We start from the raw sequence: 19,510 nt of genomic DNA, 5'->3' as shown, positions 1-19,510 counted from the left end.
CTGGAGAGAATGGTATACATGACCTTGTTGAGATCTTGATACAAATCTTTAAAACATAATCAATGTATGACAACTTGATACATGTGCACCATACTAAAAGTTTATACAGGCTTTTATGATAACTAAAGCCTATGTGCTGCCTATACAGTATATTGTGATAGGCTACCTACCAACAAAATAGCATGGAGGACATTACCATGGACATTTTATACAGAAAGATCAGTTTATTGTGTAAAGTAGTACTCAGCTTCTGAAAGCAGTTGTGGGCTATGTGTTTTTGGTAGGTCTGGCAGAGCTATGTCAAGTCTGTCAAAACACTTGAATCTATGTTATTGCTTGCGTTATTGCACATGTAGGATCCAGAGCTTATGGAGCTTTCTTTTCTTTTTTTTTCAAATCTGTTTCTCACAAGTGCCTGAATATTGCAAAAGTGTAAAACTAAGCTGCTATAGTAGCTCAAGTGTCATTTCTTAAGTCTCATATGTTACAGTGTCAGTCAAACTACAAAAACACATTTTCTTTTCCTTACCTCTATAGCAATATCTAGTCATGCATATGATTTTGGTTTTACTTGCCCATATTTTGAGACATCTGATCCTGGGATTTCTATCAAAACATATTCTATACAGGTGCATCTTTAAGACCTTGCTTTTATGATTAGATAATTGGCAAATCTATTTTTGAATAGATGTGTAGTGCAAGCAGAACTGAGGACATAGTCTGGTGAAACCAGAACTAGGAACAGAAATTAGATAATTAAAGCTACCCCTTTCTGAGTTCGCTAGTGAGAATAGGGAAAGCATCACATCCAACAACATATCAGTCCCATCGAACAGAAGGTAGTTAATTTTTTTTTTCTTTACAATACTATTTTGTGCTCACAAAAGGAATTCCAGTGTAACATGTTGGTAGGTGCATCCTCCATATCTGTACTTTATATACAGTCTATGATGTGTACACTCATTTACATTTACTCATTTGACAGATGCTTTTATCCAAAGGGACTTACAAATCAAGGAAATCACTAAAGCTGCAACACTCAGTCACTCAGTCACTGCAAAGCTGAAAGTAATCATGTGTAAGGCAAAAATAACCTGCATTAATGCATGCACTAATCCTGTATTTGTTTTCTAGATCCGAGTTCAACAGCAATGAATGACAGTTTAAATAACAGCCTATATGATTACGACTATGAAGATGAAGTCTGTGAAAAAGGCTCGGTGGTCAAATTTGGATCCATCGCCATTCCTGTTTTCTTCTCTGTTGTGATAACGCTGAGCCTCACAGGGAACATCCTCGTCCTTGTTATCCTGGCTCTGTACGAAAACCTGAAGTCTTTCACCAACATTTTCATCCTCAACCTGGCCATCTCTGACCTCGTCTTCACCACCGGTCTCCCTTTCTGGGCCATTTACTACATCTGGGGATGGGTGTTTTCAGAGATTCTCTGCAAAATTGTGACTTTCGTCTTCTTCACTGGGTTTTACAGCAGCATCCTCTTTTTGACCATCATGACCATCTACAGGTATCTGGCCGTTGTCCACCCTCTCTCTGACCTGAGCACACCAAAATTCAGCACCGGCGTTTTTCTGTCTTTCTTAATGTGGATAATCAGTATTGGAGCAGCCATGCCTTCTTTGTTCTACAGCTCTCTCGTCAAAATCCCCCACAAGGGTAAACACTCTATGGGCTGTGAATGCCAAACCATCATGTGGGAAATCATAGCTGTTTCTCAACAGAATATTTTCTTCATGGTTGCTTTTGTGGTGGTGGGTTTCTGCTACATCCAAATACTGGGAAAAATCACAAGAACAAGATCCCACACAAAGAACAGAGCAGTTAAGTTAGTCTTCTGTATCGTGGCTGTGTTCTTCATCGGCTGGGTGCCATACAATGTGGTCATCTTTCTGAAGACTTTGGCTGACAATTTGGTGCCACCGTTTGATAACTGTGAGTTGAGCATCCAGATTGATTATGCGTTCTATGTGTGCCGACTCATTGCTTTCTCCCACTGCTGCCTGAACCCTGTCTTTTATGTGTTTGTTGGTGTGAAGTTTAGAAGTCATTTGAAATCAATGCTGCATCAAATGTTCAGTAAGCCAAATCCAGTCAAGGAACAGCAGGCTAGAGCACAGAACTTCATCTCACACGGATCAATGTACTAGTTGCTGTTCAATTATATAATTTTTCTTGAATTTGCTTGTGCATCACTGATTTTAAAAAATGCATTGAGTGCGTATTTGGTAGGATCCACTTGGTTCATATGTTGCAGTTTGCATGCTGCACTCAAAATCCAAATGTGACTTTTGCTGTTTACTGTTGGATTTGTGCCTCTGTGTTAAACCTTTTTCATAACATGTAGCTTGTACAGGATGAAGTTAATTACTGGCAGTTTTAAAGGAGGTCATGTTTTTAATGAGCAGGTGAAAATAGGAATTTGTTGCTGTGGAAGTGGCGCTACTATAGTAAATATCGTCACAGTGCCAATGATGCTTAATTATAAATATAAATGAGTTATTACTTATCGCTTATCATGATTTTTTTCCTATAAATTTTTCTGACTGTTTCATTATATACAATAGCTAAATATTGGGTTTTTTTTTTTACATATATTGTCATTAATTGCAAGGACTTTGTTAAAAATGTTGTTTGTTAATGTTTTTTTGTTTTCATATGTTCAATTCTGAAAAACTGCATTTCTTCGTTCCTTTGTACAATAAAATCAACTGACAATGATTTTTTAAACTGACCACGTGGTTTTCCTTTTTCATTTTGCGCCTCGCCCAAATGGTTGATATATGACCATAAACAGCTAAATCTGCATTTCCAACAATCTGCATAGATGATCAGAGTGATCATTATTATGTTCATATGTGGCTTTGCTGATTCATCATTAACAGTATTAGCACTGAAAGCATTCATAATACTGTCAACAATTATACATTGGAATAACTTTACATTTTGCTGTGGCCCTATACTCAGCCAAATAAAGACTGATGATGTTTTAAACTTGTTATACTGCAAAATGCAACTAAAATCTACTAAAATACCAAATTATATGTAAATGAAGCATGAAGTCCTTATAGATTGATTTTGAATTGACTTTGATTTGAGTTATTCATCAGGGACCTATTTTGAGTTGAATTTATGTTGTGTGCAGTGTTATCAGCAGTATTAGAATTCCTACAATGGTTGTGGGCTTATCTCAATATGATCAAATCTATTTATTTATAACTCTGGGTGTTGTGTGTTTGCGTACTCGTGATTTGTCTGCATCACATTTGCCTGGCACAATGACAATATATTTATTTAGCCGACTACAGAGCAATGACACTTCCTGTGCTATAATTGTAAAATCCCAAAGCCCCTCTTATAACAGTATCATCTGCTTCTTGATTCGGACGTAGGCAAACACACACACAAACACACACACACACACACACATACACACACACACACACACACACATACACACACACACTTTCAAAACAACAATAATCAATAAAGACATTTCCTGTCATGAAATCTCTTTTGAGAAAGACTGGAGCAAATAAGGAAACTGTATGCTGTTGGGAAACAAACTATGAGACTAATCTGAGATATAAGGTAGAGGTCTGATCAGATATAAAGTGAAGTTGTATTTTGTTAATCATTTCACTTGAGCATGTAGGTAGGTTCAGCCCTTTCTGACTTCCTCATTTGGTCCGCTGAGTTATTCCCTAGCACACATTGCACACCTAACTGTCCTGGAAGGAGGAGTGCTGTCTACAGAGACGTTCAGAAGAGTTCAGTTTTTCTTGAAGGGACTTTAGCAGAAATTCTCCCTTGTTTTCACTGAGAGTCCATAGTTGTAGTTCAACATCTTAAGTGATGGTTTCATGGTACTAGATGTTGTAAACAAATTTCTTTCTTTCAAGGTAAGAGAATAATTGTTACTATCATTATATATTTAATATTTGCCACTGAAGTCTTAAAAAGCTATAATTCCAAGTTTGAATTTGAATGAAACTGTCATGGAAATGTCAAAGAGATCTCCAAAAATCCTTGCTATTTACTTTTATGTCTAATTTGGTTTAAATTACTTCTATTATACAAAAGAAATAAACATACACACATTTTTTGATTGATTCCAAGAGTAAGTTTATGTGGTGACTCTGGTTATCACTGTGACAGTGTTTCAAGCTAAGTTTATTCATCTTTAGTGACTACACGTTGATGACATTTAGTTTATGGCATTTACCGATGGTATTGCACCCTTGTTTTCCAGATGTGGATGTGGATCTTGATTGGCCTTAACTTCATCTCAAAGGTGCAAGGGTATTCAAACCGTCCCTTCCCAGAGTCGTGCCATTCAATGTTACCTGAGCACAGGGACAGAATAGGTAATCTTGTTGGGCCCCAGAACACTAAACTACCCTTTGAGGTCCATTACGAACTTGGGAATGACGGAGAGCCTATTACAGGTACAGGACTGTCAATCCCCTTTTCCTGGATGATTGTTTATCACTATAAATCTTTGCTGCAGTGGTCATTTACTTTTTTAGCATTATAGCAAGGTTATCATTATCTCTGTCTTCATTTTCCTCCACCATCACACTGATGAATCTTCAAACCATTTTTCAGTTTTTCTTAGAAGCAAAAGCTCCACTAAATTCCGGGGATTTTTGTTGGAGGCTCGAGACACGGGCAATCTTGAGGGTTCTGTTGGAAAATTTATCATACTTGAGTCTTCTAAGACTCGATTCCAGTCATGCAATGGATTACCAGTGAGTTACCATCCCATTCAATCATTATTAGAGGTAGTAAAAGCAATGAATTGATTGAAGTCAATATTCATACTTTCAATTGCTATATCAAAAAACAAATTTAAATGAACTTGAAGTGTGAATTCATAGTCAAAGCCTTATTACGCTGTCTTATGGATGTGACGGGTTACTTATGTGACTGTCCTCAGGACTCGGCTGTTCGTCAGGCCAACAAACTAAAACAGACTTCGGTGCGAGTTAACTGGACAGCAGAGGGCGCAGAGCTAGACATCACTTTCAGGTTACTTTTAAGTATTTTGTACACTTAAACTTTCCTGTAAAACCCAAGAACCAAACTCAGCTGCTCCAGTTTCTCTTTATATTACAATGAGGAGCAAAAGGATTTACATTATCATCTGTTCCTGTCTGATACGTTTCAGAGCCACATTTGTTGAGTCTTTCTGGAAATTCTGGAGACCAGTGGATGTGAAGGTCATTTTACCTACTACAAGTACTACAAAGCCCACTACTACTACAAGTACTACAAAGCCCACTACTACAAGTACTACAAAGCCCACTACTACTACAAGTACTACAAAGCCTACTACTACAAGTACTACAAAGCCCACTACTACTACAAGTACTACAAAGCCCACTACTACAAGTACTACAAGGCCAAGTACTACTACAAGTACTACAAAGCCTAGTACTACATGTACTACAGAGCGAAGTACAACAAGTACTACAGAGCCAAGTACTACAACAAGTACTACAAAGCCTAGTACTACAACTACTACAGCGCCAAGTACTAAAAGTACTACAGAGCCAAGTACTACAAAGCCAGGCACTACAGCAAGTTCAACAGAGCCAAGTATTACTGCAAGTACTACAAAGCCCAGTACTTCAAGTACAATAAAACCAAGCACTGCAGCAAGTACTACAAAGCCCAGTACTATAGGTACTACAAAACCAAGTACTGCAGAAAGTACTACAAAGCCCAGTACTTCGAATACTACAAAACCAAGTACTACAGCACCAGGACCTGGGCCAATTCCAAGCTTAATACTTCAAAAGGCAAGTATGAGCAGTTTATCTCCTATTACAAGTATTACAGCCAGTGCAACTGACAAGATTCTGACCTAAAAGAAATAATTGTTTCTCTTTCTTTTATCTTTAGGCCATTCCTATTCTGACAAGTGTCAGCTGTTCTTTTAAACAAGTGGAAATGGTATTGTATTAATAAACTTTTGTAGTATGGTGAGATGCTGTTGTCAAAAGAATCTAAATATACATGAAGAAGATAAATTGCTCTCTCACTCGGTCACTTGTCAGGAACTGTCAAACATTGTCACCATCTTCAACAGCCACCTTCAATCTTCTGAAATTAAGGTAAGGCTTTTGGGGCTGTTGTTGTCATAGTTACTGGTACTAGATGTCCTCATCTTGCACCCCCTTGCGTAAATTGAATTGCAGAGATGCTGAAATGGACGCTGAGAGAGGCTGAAACCACCACTAACAATAAAAACTACAACTGTATAGATAATTACAGAATTTAATTACAGTGCATGACCTTTGACCTTTGTTCATTTTCTGTTTTGCATTTTGTATGCATATTTTTCTTCAGATTTTTTAATGTCTTTTTGTCAATGTAACTTATTTTTGTTAAATATAAAAGCCCATCTAGGGAAAAGCATTGAATTGCAAAGCAGCATCGTCTGTAATGATATACGGCATTTGTAGGCTCAGTCTCAGCCTGTGCTTATTTACAGTATCTGAATCTTTAATGACAAACACTAGATGCAAACTAATAATCCAGGTTCACTGAAACAATTTAGTGCATGTTATTTCTTTTTTAGGGGTTCAAGATATTGTGCTGTGTGCTTTGTGCAGCAGTTGAAATATTGGCTGTGAATCTGGTATATATGGGGGATTCCCATGATGTGAGTAATAATCAGCAGTTTGCAACACTTCTTTTTATCTATATTGAAATTTCTGAATTGCTCTAAGGTTATTTTCAATGTGTGTGTGTGTGTGTGTGTGTGTGTGTGTGTGTGTGTGTGTGTGTGTGTGTGTGTGTGTGTGTGTATGTTTAGGTCATTCTTGCAGCTCTTCTGTTTGTGGTTATAGTGATTAATTTCATAGATCTGGTAATCGTTTCTCTGCCATTTGGACCCACTCATGAACTGTAAGTTCAACACCTCTTCTTCTGCCTGAATATCTGACTTGACCTTTACATCAACACTTTGTGCACTACTGTTTTTCTTTTGCTCTGTTCCAGAAAGGACAGCCGTGACCTTGCTGCCAAAGTGTGTTTTGTCATTCATGAGATTTTTGCAAGTAAGGAAATTCAAAATTCTAAGATTTGGTGCATGCATTTTGGTCTGTGAGAAGACTTGTTGTTTAATGTATTGAAAGCAATAGTGTGACATTTTGGGAAATCCACTAATCTGCATTTTTGCTGGGAGTTAGATGAGAAGACTGAAAGCAGTTTCATGTGTATCAGGTAAATAACTGGAGAAGCATTTGATTTGATTAGCTTAGAGCAAAAACTGGAAATAGGGGGAAACAACCAGCCTGACTCTGTGCGAGGGTAACAAAAGCTGCCTACTAGCACCTTTAAAACTCACTAATTAACGCTCTTTCTTATTTGTTGCTGCTTCAGGCCAAGCAATGTTCAAAGATAAACTCCTGTAAAACTGCAACTTGACATATTTAAACTTCAAGTTTTGTACCAATCGTACAAATGAGATAAGAGATGTTGATTAGTGAGCATAAGAGTTTCACAATAGGCAGACCTTCGAACAGAGCCAGGCTGGTTGCTTCCCCATTTCCCCCATCTTTGTGTTGATGCTAAGCTAACCAGCTGCTGTCTGTCACTGTATATTTACCAGACAAATATGAGAGTGGTATACACCTTCTCATCTAACTCTTAAAGAACGCTTTAAGCACATTTCCCAACCTATCGTACTATTGCTTTTAAACATCAGAGAGGCTAACACAATGTCACAGCTCACACCATCTCTTCAGAGAGTCGCCGTTGCCTGTTTATTTCTCTGATTTCATTTCCAAATCTGTTTTACACACAGTTGTCATCGTCATTATTGGTGTTTTGAAGATAGACAAATGCAGGCACCACATGAGAGAGTCTTGGCTTCTGAAAGTGATGGTCGCTTACGCCGTGTGGGTTTTTCTGTTTACAACCATCTGGGTTTTCTTACCCAGAACTTGCAAACAAACAAGACCGAAGAGAGGCAAAACAGGTGAATGACTTAGTAATATAGCTCTGTTTGAATATAATATTATGTATTAAATACTGTATGGATTCTTATGAAGAACAAAATGATATTGTTTACTTTTTTTCTGTTACAGAGAGTTCAAAGAGTGGTGAGGAAGGGAAGCGAATGGTGAGAGCCTGTTCACATTATGGCAATACAACACGTTTTGATTTGAACATTTTGAGTTATCATGACAACTATCTTCACCAGAAGAAATCCAAGAATACAGTAAAAATGGCCACATCTGTTTTTCACCATTGTATCTGTGAATTTCAGCTCAGTGCAGAAGTGACTGTCATTGCTGTTTCAATCATCGTCATCGCTGGAACCATATCTTTCGCTGTGGCTGTCATTGTTGGGATATCTGGGTGTCGGGAAGAATAGGCTTGTGCACCCAGATTCATGGAGATGTGCTGGTACTTTGCGTGTGTTTCACTGTTGTTTTTCTGTTTGATACATTTCATTTCTATTTTGTCATGCTTTTATCAAGTTATTCATTAATAAAAATTCAATTTGATTACAAATTGTAGCTTTTGTGAAGGTAATAAAAATGTACATTTGAAACTGTATTTCCCTGACGCCTTATGAGCTGTAAATTCTGTACATGTTGTTTTCCAAATTAAAATAAAGATAAAGTCGCCAAAAGTACAACATATTAAACAGTCTGACATTGTTTGTTTGTTTTTCATTTTCCAGGGAAGTTCATATCACTTCTTATCAGAGTGAAACTCAAACACCGTACCAAAGTTCATAATGAGATCACGGTGGTGTCATCTGCGAATGAATTTAATGTCCAATGATGACAACCAGTCATCACTAAGGGGATGTGTGTGTGTGTGAAATGTGCTTCTTATATGAAAATCAAGTGTTTCATGTGGTTGAAGTACTGTACTTATAAAAAATCTATGTATCAAAATTATATAAAATGTGGAGCACTCACTCATGCCATATATTTACATTTACATTTTTACTCATGTGGCGCACGCCTTTAAGCAAAGCGACTTACAAGTGAGGGACATCACCTAAGCCTCAGTGCAGTAGGAAACCTTGGCTCAAGTACTTAGTACTAATTTCCTTTTGTGTTTAAGGGCAACGGTAAGCCCACCAGATGAAACTACAGTTCATACTAACAGCTAACTGTCTGTAATTCATTAATAAGTGTTATTCTGCCGTGAACCACGAGTGCATGATATCACCAAACTTAAATTCATTGTTGCAGTTATCTTTAATTTCTTATCTTCCTTCTTTAAATTCCCCACGATGAGGCCCTTAATTTTATCTTTTATCTTTACAACAACTTCATCATGTCACAGCTATTTATTGTGGACTGCAATATGATACACTATATGAACAAGTTTGTTTTTTTAGTGTTGCTCTCAAGTCACTGAAAAGTGTCCTCCAAGGTTTTAACACAAGGACTGACCATATATGAGCTCTAAACAATAAGGTCTCGGAGCGCAGTCTTGGAGAGCAGAAGGTGGAGGCCACAAAAATTTTCCAAACATTTGGGATACTTGCAAATCTGCACAGTTAAACCAATATTTTTGTGCTAAAAGTTCAAAAAATTTTCAAAACAATTTACATACACAAGTCAAACCCATGTGGATGGTTGAGACTGAAATGTTAATGTGTTATGGCAGGTCAGTTGTGTTAAATCACACGGAAATCAGATGTTTTCTATGTAAACAAGTATATATATATACTGTAACTTTAAAAATATTTTGGCCCTAAATCTTTATACACTCATGTTATTGTCTGCATATTTGTTAATCATTCTTTGGTTTTATGATTCTTTTGAAATGGCTAACGCTCAGACTGATGACTCATCCCACCATTAAACCTCTGCCAAAGTGAGAGCAATCTGTTAACCGCTGAGGAATTGATTTAACCTGCTGTAACTTCCTTGTTTTTTACACTCATTGACATTTATTTTCACCTACTGCTTGTCAACAACATTGTAGTTATTTTACACAGCTGAGTTCCAAACAAATTATTAATACAATGTAGACAAGATATGCAGTGTCTGTAAAAACAACTGTCATGAAATACATTTTTGAACTTAACTGCTTAACTTAAAGTCCTTTGTCACAAGTGGAGGACTTCCTCTTTTTGCTCTACCTCTGTTCCAGAAACTAAACAGACATACAGAGACTAAGAACAACTCTTCTAGGTATCAAAATAATCTTTATTGAAAATATTCAGGTCTTCATATGAACAACACAAATTCATGTCAGAATAATAACAACATAAGAGGAATGAGTGATAAAGAAAAGAAACACTTTAAAACGAACCCTTTGTAAATCAAATCTTTCAGTAAGAAAGCTTGTCTGAGTCTGACATTGTTGTCAAGATACAGTATCAAATGACTGAAGTGTTTCTGTGATTTTCATATCCTCCATACTCGGTTTAAAGGCACATTGTGTGATAATATTTAGTAAAAACATTTGTAAAAACTCAAATCACGTCATGAGAACCTGCGTGTTTTTATGTTGACAGCAATCTAAGTACGTTTCAGTGGTAAGAAGAATGAACCTGTTCATATCCAATATATATATATATATATATATATATATACACAACACAGATATCAAAATATATTCCAGTCTTGGAAAAAGACATTTTATCACAAATATACACATTCACAAAAAAAAAAACAAAGAATATAAAATATTTATCTTATTAAAAGCCAGTACTATTGATTTGATGGCTGGTTAATGAAAAGCCAAACATTTTTAGTGCAAAATCAAATCACGAAATAATGAAATGCAAATGGGGACGTTGTAAAGAAGTATAAAGCAAGCGAACAGTGGTCTCTGAGATTTGGTACAAAACAAGAAACAGGAAAAGGAAATATTTCTTTAATTAACTCCAAAGAAGGACCCAGTGTAATCCAAGCTCATCATTCAGCAGAAACTCTTTTTTTGGAGATTGGAAATATCCATTAAAAAGCAGCTGAACACAGTGCTCTCTATCTTGTATATGTTGTTTGTTAAATCTGCATGAGAATATGCATCGAATACCCTTCTTTGAAAGTGGAATGATGGTGCAACACCATTGTTACTGTACCTAATGCAAAGCCTGTACATGGTCACACATTTAAAAACTGTGCCAAACATTTTGAGCAGTTAAATTGAATCAGACATTGGACTGCAGTTTGAGAATCATCTCTGACAGAGATAAATTAATATAACTTTCAAACATTTGAAATCAAGTCTATATGTGAAACATCACAGCACACGTTATTTTCGTATTACTTCACCGTTTCATAGCTCCTGCACATTACCAAGAAGGATCGGGCTGGTCCAAAGTGGCATCCTAATTCTGGGATACCAGCTTGGTTCATCAGCATCCTTTCTGCTCTACTTCCTGCTCAGACACCACAGGCAAGATAAGGTGAGAGATGCGGCTCCACAGTCCACCGTACTTGTCAGTGTCCATCTCATTGAAGGAGGTTTGGCTGCTGGAGCCCACTAGCCTCTCCTTAACATAGTCTTGCACCATCTCCTCCACATCCTTCAGACACCTGTCACTGCTGATCTCATCTTGCGGCAGTAGCACAGTAAACAACAAGAACACCCGCTTGTATGCAGCGCTCTCATGGTCACAGTAGCGATAAAAAATGAGGGTAGAGCCTGGAGGCAGCTCCTCAAGGTGATGAATGACTGCCACAGGTTTATTACCTTCAAAGGCGGCTTTCAGCTGGCTGTCAATGTCCAGCTTCACATCATCGCTGTCCTGGCTGGCTTTGCTGGCTCCATTGATGTCGAGGACGGAGGCATTGAGGGCAGACGAGAAGGAGGAGGCCAGGCCCTGAGCCAGGCAGCGCAGCGTCTTGTTAGCCTTGCTGCCAGCAGTGAAGATCAGACTCACTGGCTCTGTGGGCTGGGCTGTTTTGAGGTGCCTCTCCAGGTGTATCTTGCTTCTCTTCCACAGCTCAGGCCGCTGACTGGGGAACTGAGCCTCAAGAAGAGAAAACTGATCTGCAAATGTTTCTGGCTTCACAGCCCTGAGTAAATGCCCCCCAGGATCTGTGATCCTTTGGAGCACAGGGATTTTCTTGTATACCAGCAAGGCAGCAGAACTGAGCAGCACCAGGAGGAGCAAACACCATAAGTGCCACATGAATCCTGAAAGGACACAATTCAAATTTAGTCTAGCAAATAATGTAGGACAAGTATCTTTGGGTGTAAAGACAATGTAGTTAAATTGACTGTAGCTTACCACTACAAGAATATCCAGAGCTTGTCTTGATTTTGGCAGTTTTCTTCATCCCTTTATCTACAAGAAAAAATCTCATTAACTCAATGTCAAAAATGTCGAAGCTACATTACATGTTTCTCGAGATTGTAAAATTCAGTTGAAGGTGCAATACCTTGTTTCTTTTTCTGAACAATTTCTTTTTTAATGTTATTCAAATATTGTTGCTTTGTGACAGCTTTCTCTGAGGCTGGATACATGCTTCCGGTATGGTACTTAACTGTGGGTTTATCTAAATATGAGGAAGAGGAAGAATTTATCAATATAGAAAAAAATATGGTGCACCAATTTAACGCAATTAATTAATGCAATTTTCTAGCTAAAATCTGTCTGAATAATAATGTCTATAGTACCAGCGCTCTTGGCTTTGTCCTCCATCTTCTTCCTGTACTCATCCATGCTGGTAATCGGAGCATGATGTCTGTTTGCCAGTGGTCTGCTTTGAATGGCAGACTTGCTGGGGGTTGCAGGTTCTTTGGTTGATAGTTTTACTGAAAACAAAGGGACCACATTAGGACAACTGTATTATCCTCTCTCAATGTAATCATTCCCATGCACAATCAACCATCAGCATTCTCCTACCCGTCTTGGTTTTTATCCATTCTGCATCTTCATTTACAGCATGACCAGAACTGCAGCGCTCACGGAGCACTACACGAGGGAATAAATTCACATCTCCACTGGCACCTGATTCAAACAGAGGGAAAACCTATAAATAAAACCTCTGAACTGCTTGTGATGACAATAAAAGGCAAACAGTGTCAAACACAAATTTCAAAGCATGACGTATATCCTTCTTATTAGTCATTTATCAAGCAAAATTGCCAAATATTAGCTGATTCCTGCTTTTCAAATGTGAGAATTTTAGTGAGAAGTCTATTAATTTCTTTTTTTTTTAGGTTATTTTTTGGGGCATTTTTATGCCTTTATTTGACAGGGAAAGTGGAGATAGACAGGAAATATGGGAGATAGTGGAGGAAGGACATGTAGTAAAGGGCTGGCTGGAACTTGAACCAGGGACCTGCTGCTCAGGGCTCAGAACAGCCATATAGTATACACCCTAACTATTCGACCATTGTGTCACCCCAAATATCTCATTTCTAACATTTCATCAAGAAATGATTAAAGCAGTAATGTATAGCCTTAACCTTGGAATATTTTGTGTCGATGAGTGACATGAGAGGAATCCTGCCTCTCCATATCCATTTCCTGCTCTTCATTGTCATCCTCATCCTCAGCTGATTCCTGGACATCCATCTCGATCTCATCACCACTGCCGCCCCCTGCTTCTCCAGTCTCCAGCCGGCTCTTCTTGCTCGGCGACTCTGTGAAGTAGGAAACAAAAAGTCGACTAACTAAAAGCAGACTAAGCGTTAACTGTAACAATTAGAACAAATGCTGTTAACTGAAGCATCCCACCTTCATCCTCCGATCCATTTTCCTTATCTCTGGAACCGTTAACAGCTGCAACAGGAGCTTGGTTTTCTAAGTGCCTTTTGGTCCTCTTCAGAGGGATCCTGGGGGTCGGCTCAAAACTCAGTGCTAATGACGGAATAGGAAGAAATTAGTGTAATGTGTGAGTGTTCTCAAGCATTGTAGGCTAAACATGTCAAAGATCTCCAAGCGTTCCAAGTCTACAGCGATTAAGCCAGCCACAGCAGGTTGGTCAAAGGGTTTCGTTATAAAACTTTGTGTGAGGTAAAGTCAGCTAGCCCTGAGGGATAAGGCTAAGTTAACCAACTGTCATCAAGGTCCATTTGCTCACCTTTAGAGGATGACTGCCTGGTCGACCGTGTCAAGGGGCCAGAAACCTTATTTTTAGAATCCATTTGTGATTACAACTCGACCGAGCGACACTGGTTGGACATTTGTTGCGAGGCGTGCACTGAGTATGGACAGGCGTGCCAGATGAAACCCCGCTTCGAGGATTGTACCAGTTTGCAGGAAAACACGTGACCTACACGTCACCGGTTTGTTTTGAGTGCTTGGTGCCGGATAAAAGCATCCGCAAAAGGAAGCTCTGATATTAAATAAAAATAATTCCAACACAAATGTCATCCTGCCAGTCATCTTTATTAACAGCCCTTTATAATTATGTTTAATGTTTAACGAGTCAATGAAATAATGGAATCACTGTGTTCATAGAAGGTATATCAGGGCTATATTGTTTTTTTTATACTAAAAGGCTCGTAAATGATTTGGCTGCCTGATCTCAACTTCAGCAGTAGATGTCGCTGGTGAATGCGGTTTAATGACGATACGAATAATGAACATGTTGGAGACCCAGACGACTGGACCCCTCTCTGCTACAAAAGGTCTTAATTGGCCATCACTAGCGAGCAACTACAAAAACATGAGCTATATAACACCACAGGCATTTCCTGTTATTGTTAAGGGAGACATTCTGTGACCGTACACCGTCGATGTCCGGAAATAATCTCAATAGAAACAAGGGCACGACTGAACGTTCCGCCAAAGTGTTGGTTCCTCTGTCTATACTACATACGAACCCAGAAAAGTAACTAAATCAGTTAACCCACTAGCTAACAAGCTTACCAACAGCTCACATATTATCCATGCTACTACTTCGGCTCAATACTCAGTACTAAAGAAGGAATGGGAAGACATGAGAAATGAAAGTTTCCTGAAACGTAGTATAGTTTAAATAAAATGCAAAAGAACTTCAAGTCTACGCCTATAAACTTAGCTAACGTTAGTCACAGCAGAAAAATCGAGGAATTTTGATATTAAACTTTGTGTGAGGTAAAGTCAGCTAGCTCCGGCTAAGGCTAAGCCAACTAACTGCCATTACGACGCATTTGCTCACCTTTAACGGCTGACTGCCTTGTCGATCGTCTCAAGGGGCGAGACATCTCATTTTCAGAAGCCTTGGAATCCATTTTATGATCACACCTCGACCAGGCAACACCAAAAACATCAGTTAAATAATTCGTCGACAATAGGTATTTCCTTTGATTGTTAAGGGGGACATTTTGTGACCGTACGCCGCCGATGTCCGGAAATGATTACCAAGGAAACAAGTGTATGCCTTAACGTTCCGCTTGTAGATGGCACTCGAAAGATAAGGAAATGTTACATGGGTCATTATCAACGGTAATGTGATCGAGGGCACGTCTGGTAAGAATGCGGGATTAAAAGAATATACTTAAAAGGTGTTTGATTAAGTTAAACGAAGGCTATTATGTTATCACAGACTGAAGCTGTGTATTGTTTTGCTAACTGGTGGCTACCTTTGCTAAACTGTCAGTCAGTTAACCTGCTTGCCAGTTAGCTAACCAATCGTTCACATATTACGCATGCTATCAATTTGGTTCCCAGTGAGCAGGTTTTTCGACAAACTAATACTAACTAACCACTTTCTTCTTCGGTTGATTTACTAGCTCCCAAATTGAGTTGTAAATTAGCCCCCAAAATATTTAGCAAACCCGTCGAAACATAAAATTCAGTGATTTCAGCTTTGAGCTTGAGCGTTAATTGTATTGCATTTTTGCAGTATTTAATGTTTATCAGTCTCTAATCGTTGTTGGTTGTAAATTTTATCTGTGTTAATATGAAACTGCCTTTCAGCCGGTTCCTACTGACATGTAAACAAGCAATTTTACAACATCAATTTGGACTCTGTACATGTGACGATCATCACTGCAAAACTAAAACAAGGGGCTGTTTTTATCAACTGTTACATTTGTTTTACGCAGCTTTGAAGAATCCAGTGATCCATCTTGAGTGAAGTGCCCTTATACAAAAAATGGCAGAGCAAAACACAGATATCAACCAAGAGAACCCAGCTCTTGAAAAAGGTATCACTTACATTGAACTAGTATACTTTTATAACAGTGGTTTACATTTATTGACTTCTTTTCTCACCTAACAAGACTTTGCTTATTCATCTGAATCTATCCAATACAAATTGTGAAACCATGGAATAGAAAGAAAGAAATCCAAATTGTCCTGACAAAACATGATTTTGGCCTTGTGTAATCAGTAACAGACACCCAACCCCTGGATGGCAAAAAGGTTGAGCAAGGAGATGGACAAAAACAAGTCTCCCCAGGCTCTAAAGAGACAGACGCTGGAGCTGGAGGGGGTGAGTCTGACATTTCTGTTCTGAAATTTCAATGACTTTTATCCTTTTAACTTTCTGCTGTGAACCTGTCCTTTTAACTATGAAATTAAAAACTGAACTGTACTTGCAGTGGCCATTGTTTTAAACCCCATTTAAATTGTGAGTGTTTAGACACTGATGATCGAGCTGTTGTGGAAGTTTGACTATTCTTGTTTTATCAGGGGATGACTCCACTAGGGAGAGGACAAAATCAGAAGCAACCGACACCGAACAAAGGGACAAAAAGGTTGAGCAAGAAGATGGACAAAAACAAGTCTATCCAGGCCCTAAAGAGACAAACACTAGAGCGGGAGGGGGTGAGTCTGATGTCTCTGTTCTGAAATTTCAATGACTTTTTCCTTTTAACTTTCTACTATGAACCTGTCCTTTAATACTGTGAGATTAAACACTGAACTCTTGTTGCAGCGGCCATTTTTTAAACCCCATTTAAAAAGTGAGTGTTTAGACACTGATGATGGAGCTGTTGTGGAAGTTTAACTATTCTTATTTTGTCAGGGGATGGCGTCACTGGGGAGCATCTGAAAAAATCTGAAACAACCAATACACAACCCCAGGATGAGCAAGAAGATGGACAAAAACAAGACTCCCGGGGCTCTAAAGACACACACACTGGAGCTGGAGGGGGTGAGTCTGACATTTCTTTTCTGAAATTTCAATGACTTTTTCCTTTTAACTTTCTGCTGTGGGTGCTGAGCTTCTGGGGGTTCCAATGTAACACAACAGGCGGTGGTCACTGGTGGGAAGCCAGTGAGGGAACATGCACATGTAGCTGGGGTATCTTTTTTTTATTGGTTTGTTTCGTTTTTTTTTTTTTCCTCCACTGTTCAGATGATGGAAGAGGCCCAGAGCGTGAATTACATCCCGAAGACAAGGATGTAAAGGACAACAGAATCCCCCAACAGAAACCATTGCTACAGGAAGAAGAGATGGATAAACAGGGAAAGAATATTGAAAACATTTGCCCTACAACACAGGAAACTACTGACCCCACACTTCCAGATATGCCAGAACAAGAACCAAATTTTCTGCACACTGGAGCTGGAAGGGGTGAGTCTGACGTTTCTATTCTGAAATTTCAGTGACTTTTTCCGTGTGCTGTGGGTGCTGAGCTTCTGGGCGTTCTAATGTTACACAACAGATGGTGTTCACTGGTGGAGGCCATTGTGGGATCATGTAGGTGGAGTATCTGTTTTGTTTTTGTTTTTTAGTTTATGTTAATCTGTTTTTTCCCTCACTGCTCAGATAATGAAGGTGTCCCAGAGCCTGATTTACCGTCTCAAGTCAGTGATAAACAGGAGGACAAGACAGTCCGAAAGAGAGTAATCCAACAGAAAAAAGAGAATACTGAAAACGTTGGCCCTATAACACAGGAGACTACTGAAACCACGACTGGTGGCAGAGGTAATATTGTGACTTTCCTTAGGTTGGTTTTAGTGTTTCTAGCTCTATCTCAGTGATGGTTATCAATAATAAATTGTTCTCTAACATTGTGTATTATATATTCCTGGATAGTCATAGTCATAAATAACTTAGGAATTACTTTATAATGTAGTGGTCAAGATAAAACATGTGCTCTCTCTCCATAGGAATGTTCTGGATTTACCTGCTGATAGTGGGAATAGCGGTAGCAGCCATTGTAGCCATTTTATACATCTCGGAGCATCTCCACCAGTCTGACCCTCCACCTCAGAAAGAAGATGTAGCCATCAGATTCATCAATGAGATGAAAAAAGTGGAGAATCAGTTCCCTAACCAGCGGCCTGAGTTATGGGGTAGGAGCAGGATCCACCTGCTGAGGCACCTCCAGACGGCCCAGCCAACAGAGCCAGTGAGTCTCATCCTGACTGCCGGCCTCAGAGCTGAGAAGACGCTACGCTGCCTGGCTCTGGGCGTGGCCTCTGCCTTCTCTTCTGCCCTCAACGTCTCCGTCCTCCACATAAATGGATCCAGTAAAGCCAGTCAGGACAGCGACCAGGTCAAACTGGACATTGACAGCAAGTTACAAGGTGCTTTTGAGGGAGACAAACCCGTGGCTGTCATTCATCGATTCGAGGAGCTGCCTCCAGGTTCCACGCTCATTTTCTATCGCTACTGCGACCATGAGAACGCTGCCTACAAGAAGACTTTTCTGATCTTCACAGTGCTGTTGGGGGAAGAAGAGGAGATTCCTGCCAAGATTAGTTTGAGTGCTGTGGAGGAGATGGTGGACGACCACCTTCAGAAGAAGTTTCTTTCTCATGGCCGCCCTGTATCTTTTGACAGAATGGATCTTGACAAGTATGGTGGACTGTGGAGCCGTATTTCTCACCTCATCCTTCCTGTGGCAGCAGTTGAAAGGATGGAACATAAAGGGTGCACATAAATATTCCCTCTTGCTTGAACTTTCAGTGTAATTACTAAACTACCACCTTTTAATCAGATCTCTCACTGGGTGACTCCTGTTATTTTGGGGCAGGTAGAGTGATTTTAAAGACCCAAAGGTTTCTTAATATATTGAAGCTCATTGCAGATGAAGGCATCAAATAGAAATAAAAAAGATCATTGTATTACGGAATATTTTTTTTAATTACTGTGGACATTCATCATGAAAAAAGACTGTGGCACTTAAAAGTTATTTAATTTTAGAGTATTGTTCTTCTCTGGGTAATGACAACACAAACATGTGTTACATGGCAGATCTATAATTTTGGTATCACAACACGGGGTTTATTCATTTTTATGACAACTTTCTTTGTGATTTTCAAACCTGCATGGCACCATATGCCTTAACAGAACTTCTCATGCACCATTTTCTACAGACACATACACACGTGACTATTGAAAGAAGTTTGATGAAGGGAAATAAGTACGCAATGAAATGTGCCTTACACTACAAATAAACATCTAAGTTCAAAGGTTTGTTTCACTTTTTGTTGTACCCTGTTGCAGGTAGAGGGCAGCAAAACCTAAGCTGAAACTGGGCTGCAGAAAAGCGACAGAACAGTCAAAGTGCAACAGGCTGCATCCTTGTAATTGTCTTCGAAATATGGTTTTGAGCCATAAACTAAGTTAAAACTGAGAGACAGTTGAAGATTATACTTAAGTTTTCA

The 19,510-nt window shown here is 39.0% G+C and overlaps 4 protein-coding genes across 7 annotated transcripts; 3 read left to right on the top strand and 1 right to left on the bottom strand.

Moving 5' to 3' along the window:
* Positions 1-794: 794 nt before the first annotated feature.
* xcr1a.1 (chemokine (C motif) receptor 1a, duplicate 1) lies at positions 795-2,737 on the top strand. 2 transcript variants are annotated; one of them, XM_023408017.2, is made up of 2 exons: positions 795-908; positions 1,135-2,737. In XM_023408017.2, exon 2 carries the CDS (start codon positions 1,152-1,154, stop codon positions 2,163-2,165), a length of 1,014 nt encoding a protein of 337 aa, XP_023263785.1. In that variant the 5' UTR covers positions 795-908; positions 1,135-1,151; the 3' UTR covers positions 2,166-2,737. The 2 variants fall into 2 exon arrangements, with proteins under 2 accessions (XP_023263785.1, XP_023263784.1); XM_023408016.2 differs by having other exon boundaries at positions 796-839.
* A 992-nt stretch (positions 2,738-3,729) lies between these two features.
* Positions 3,730-8,680, top strand: LOC111656334 (uncharacterized). Its single transcript, XM_087174436.1, has 13 exons — positions 3,730-3,917; positions 4,268-4,463; positions 4,624-4,766; positions 4,955-5,046; positions 5,186-5,777; positions 5,923-5,973; positions 6,078-6,134; positions 6,602-6,685; positions 6,839-6,930; positions 7,024-7,082; positions 7,832-8,005; positions 8,115-8,149; positions 8,297-8,680. The coding sequence occupies exons 1-13, from the start codon at positions 3,879-3,881 to the stop codon at positions 8,402-8,404; spliced, it is 1,722 nt and encodes a 573-aa protein (XP_087030562.1). The 5' UTR covers positions 3,730-3,878; the 3' UTR covers positions 8,405-8,680.
* Positions 8,681-10,184: 1,504 nt separating this feature from the next.
* On the bottom strand, positions 10,185-15,237 carry LOC111656335 (uncharacterized). 2 transcript variants are annotated; one of them, XM_023408012.2, is made up of 8 exons: positions 15,105-15,237; positions 13,697-13,819; positions 13,426-13,602; positions 12,860-12,964; positions 12,631-12,768; positions 12,393-12,509; positions 12,242-12,298; positions 10,185-12,147 (listed from the first exon to the last, which is right to left on the bottom strand). In XM_023408012.2, the coding sequence occupies exons 1-8, from the start codon at positions 15,175-15,177 to the stop codon at positions 11,363-11,365; spliced, it is 1,575 nt and encodes a 524-aa protein (XP_023263780.1). In that variant the 5' UTR covers positions 15,178-15,237; the 3' UTR covers positions 10,185-11,362. The 2 variants fall into 2 exon arrangements, with proteins under 2 accessions (XP_023263780.1, XP_023263781.1); XM_023408013.2 differs by lacking the exon at positions 15,105-15,237 and adding an exon at positions 14,043-14,969.
* A 37-nt stretch (positions 15,238-15,274) lies between these two features.
* LOC111656336 (torsin-1A-interacting protein 2-like) lies at positions 15,275-19,315 on the top strand. 2 transcript variants are annotated; one of them, XM_023408014.2, is made up of 8 exons: positions 15,275-15,415; positions 15,994-16,095; positions 16,281-16,382; positions 16,583-16,717; positions 16,917-17,045; positions 17,250-17,468; positions 17,664-17,822; positions 18,008-19,315. In XM_023408014.2, exons 2-8 carry the CDS (start codon positions 16,044-16,046, stop codon positions 18,781-18,783), a joined length of 1,572 nt encoding a protein of 523 aa, XP_023263782.1. In that variant the 5' UTR covers positions 15,275-15,415; positions 15,994-16,043; the 3' UTR covers positions 18,784-19,315. The 2 variants fall into 2 exon arrangements, with proteins under 2 accessions (XP_023263782.1, XP_087030560.1); XM_087174434.1 differs by lacking the exon at positions 16,583-16,717.
* Positions 19,316-19,510: the final 195 nt, after the last annotated feature.

This window comes from Seriola lalandi, unplaced genomic scaffold (assembly GCF_002814215.2).
Source record: "Seriola lalandi dorsalis isolate HSWRI2012SDOR001 ecotype SW California unplaced genomic scaffold, Sedor1 jcf7180002054353, whole genome shotgun sequence".
In the NCBI taxonomy this organism is placed as follows: domain Eukaryota; kingdom Metazoa; phylum Chordata; class Actinopteri; order Carangiformes; family Carangidae; genus Seriola; species Seriola lalandi.
This window is presented reverse-complemented; position numbering and strand designations above follow the sequence as displayed.

Coding starts and splice junctions, on each gene's coding strand:
- xcr1a.1 (XM_023408017.2), top strand. CDS start 1,152: ATGAATGACAGTTTAAATAACAGCCTATATGATTACGACTATGAAGAT.
- LOC111656334 (XM_087174436.1), top strand. CDS start 3,879: ATGGTACTAGATGTTGTAAACAAATTTCTTTCTTTCAAG. Junction 4,767..4,954: donor AGTCATGCAATGGATTACCA/GTGAGTTACCAT, acceptor GACTGTCCTCAG/GACTCGGCTGTTCGTCAGGC. Junction 8,150..8,296: donor GTGAGGAAGGGAAGCGAATG/GTGAGAGCCTGT, acceptor TGTGAATTTCAG/CTCAGTGCAGAAGTGACTGT.
- LOC111656335 (XM_023408012.2), bottom strand. CDS start 15,177: ATGGATTCCAAGGCTTCTGAAAATGAGATGTCTCGCCCCTTGAGACGA. Junction 12,769..12,859: donor ATGGATAAAAACCAAGACGG/GTAGGAGAATGC, acceptor CTTTGTTTTCAG/TAAAACTATCAACCAAAGAA. Junction 12,510..12,630: donor GGACAAAGCCAAGAGCGCTG/GTACTATAGACA, acceptor CCTCATATTTAG/ATAAACCCACAGTTAAGTAC.
- LOC111656336 (XM_023408014.2), top strand. CDS start 16,044: ATGGCAGAGCAAAACACAGATATCAACCAAGAGAACCCAGCTCTTGAA. Junction 16,096..16,280: donor GAACCCAGCTCTTGAAAAAG/GTATCACTTACA, acceptor TTGTGTAATCAG/TAACAGACACCCAACCCCTG. Junction 16,383..16,582: donor AGACGCTGGAGCTGGAGGGG/GTGAGTCTGACA, acceptor TTGTTTTATCAG/GGGATGACTCCACTAGGGAG.